At 43.8% G+C, this 2,465-nt stretch overlaps 1 protein-coding gene across 1 annotated transcript in view; it reads left to right on the top strand.

Moving 5' to 3' along the window:
• COL4A4 (collagen type IV alpha 4 chain) overlaps positions 1 to 2,465 on the top strand; it is a 104,661-nt gene that overhangs the window by 52,902 nt on the left and 49,294 nt on the right. Inside the window, exons 22-23 of the mRNA XM_003784892.2 lie at positions 396 to 468; positions 1,377 to 1,483. Coding sequence (XP_003784940.1) covers positions 396 to 468; positions 1,377 to 1,483 — 180 coding nt within the window. The remainder of the gene's footprint in view (positions 1 to 395; positions 469 to 1,376; positions 1,484 to 2,465) is intronic.

Consider the following 2,465-nt stretch of genomic DNA (forward strand, 5'->3'; position numbering starts at 1 on the left):
TAATAGAAAAAAAACTCTTCAATTACAAATTTTTATTTGAGATGGTTGAAGATTTAGAAGGGGTTTCATAATAAGATAGAATTCCCTTCTGCCCATTCAGCTTGCACCAGTGACAACTTATAAAACCACAGGACTTTGTTAAAACCAGGAAATTGACATTGATACATTTCTATTAACTCAGGCACAGACCCTATTTAGATTATAGCAGGTTTTACTGATTTTGTAAGGTAGAACCACCTTAAATGCCAAAGAAGAAGATAAGATGAAGATTGCCAAGCCAGAATCCTTAATAAGGTATTTAAGAGGGAAGAAGAGAGAGTTTTGATATGCACAAGTGTAACTTTTGGTTGGCCCATCACAATTAATCTAATTTGTTGCTTTCATTTTTCAATCAGGGAAAACCTGGTGCCTCAGGACTACCTGGCAACAAAGGAGAAAAGGGCGACACAGTCGTACCAAGAGTTAAAGGTCAGCGTAACTCTTAGCTCCTTGCAGAATAGGAGTGATCCGTAGACCATCCTCTTGCACTAATTTCTCCTGTGGCCATAGATCAATTCTTTATAAGTTAGGATTCTTGAGAATGCTTTAAAAATATTGTCTTCCTTTCATAGAGTCATATGAGGCAAATCCCTTGTCTCTTATTTGAAAACATGTAAATATTCCTTTAGCCACATAGTCACATCTTCACTGACGTGAACTTGGGTTTGAAGCAAGCCTTCCCTTTGTCTTACCTGGTGTTTATTCACCACATCACAGTATCGTTTTGTATTAGTCCACAATGTCTTAGTTGTAAGTGACAGAGACTCAGATTGAAGTAGGTTTTTAAAATTTTTTAAAAAAATAATTTGTTGACTTACCTAAAAAAGATGTGAAAGATTGGAAATAGGATTTTCAAGGGGACAAGAGTCAGGCCTGCTGTGGCATTGGGAGGTGGCTTCAAGGTCTTACAACCAGAGATGAAGAGAGCACTATTTTGTCAGCTTCAGTTAGAAAATTAATTTCAGAAGGGATTGATTAGTTTAGGATACATTCTCAGCTGGGAACCATTCCCTGTTTACTACAGTTGGGTGTTAGAGGCCTAAGTTTGGCATCACACAGGTGTAGGAAGATTCTGTGATTGGCACCTCCACACACTGCTTCATTGTTGGAAAGGGCAAAGGAGCATTTCCCAAAGAAAGAGACTCAGTTGGGTTTGGCAGCTGTCACATTTCCCTCTGGCTTTGGCAAGCTGTGTGTGCCTTTGGGCAACTCAGACGCTCAGAGGAGACGCTACCAGTCCAGAGTCAAGGCCATTGTCTCTGTCTTTTGTCCCCTGTGTCTTTCTGCTTCACCCCCTGTTGATAATAACTTGAATATATTTTGGCCTCTGTTCCTAGGGCACAAAGGAGAAAGAGGTCCTGATGGACCCCCAGGATTTCCAGGGCAGCCGGGACGACATGGTCGGGATGGACATGCCGGAGAGAAAGGAGACCCAGGGCCCCCAGTATGTCCAATTCCTCTCCTGCCGTAGAATTTCACTTTCTGATCTGATCACACAGGCATCTCTTTCCCCCTTCTCCATTTACTAATCTGCAACTCTGTAAGTGTGGACGTGTTGCAAGTCAGAATCACTGTGGGCTCCCCACCACCAGAAGAGAATCGTTATAAAAGGATGGCCTAATTGGAGATAGTCTGGGATCCTCAGTGGCAGCTGAGTCACAGAGAGACTTTCTGTCCTCAGCATTTGGATCATTCACATGGTGTTTATTTTCTTTAGGGACCTTTGCCTCTTACACAGCCCCCAGTGATTTTAGTTCTACTAGGTTGACTCTATAGGGTGAGGATAGGTAGTTCGTGATAATTAGCTTCCGTTCTGTTTCCTGGTGCACTGAGGAGAAGTAGCAAGACAGGATGGGCAAATCTACCATGTTGGCACATTGGCTGATGGGAAACCCTGCTGATAAATGATATTTCTGCAGATTTCAAAGAGAACTGTGTTTGGGTGGACACCATGTGTAGGAAACACAGGACATAAAAGAAATGAGTATGCAACACCATCCAATGCTTAGGAACTTAAACTCTCTCAGGTATTTGAAGTATTTCTGAATGCTCACAGTATCACAGAAACCAGGCCAGGTGTTATCCTCAGTCGTCTTCTGAGCAGCGATTATTTATAAATGGTTTTTCCATGAGGTGGAAAACTATGAGCTGTGGGGGGGGGGGGCTTCCTAGGTTCATCGAAATGGCCATGAGACCATCATAGACCCCGTTTGAGACCAGTCCACTCAGAAGGGTAGAAGACAGGACCCTGTACTGGCCATCAGGGCAGCGTTGGGTGTTCCTGGTATGGGAGAGTCCTCACGGCCATCAGGGCAGTTTTGGGTGTTCTCAGTGTGGGAGAGTCCTCACGGCCATCAGGGCAGTTTTGGGTGTTCTCAGTGTGGGAGAGTCCTCACAGCCATCAGGGCAGTGTTGGGTGTTCCTGG

The sequence above is a fragment of the Otolemur garnettii genome, unplaced genomic scaffold (genome assembly GCF_000181295.1).
Source record: "Otolemur garnettii isolate 467f Iridium unplaced genomic scaffold, OtoGar3 scaffold00013, whole genome shotgun sequence".
Classification (NCBI taxonomy): domain Eukaryota; kingdom Metazoa; phylum Chordata; class Mammalia; order Primates; family Galagidae; genus Otolemur; species Otolemur garnettii.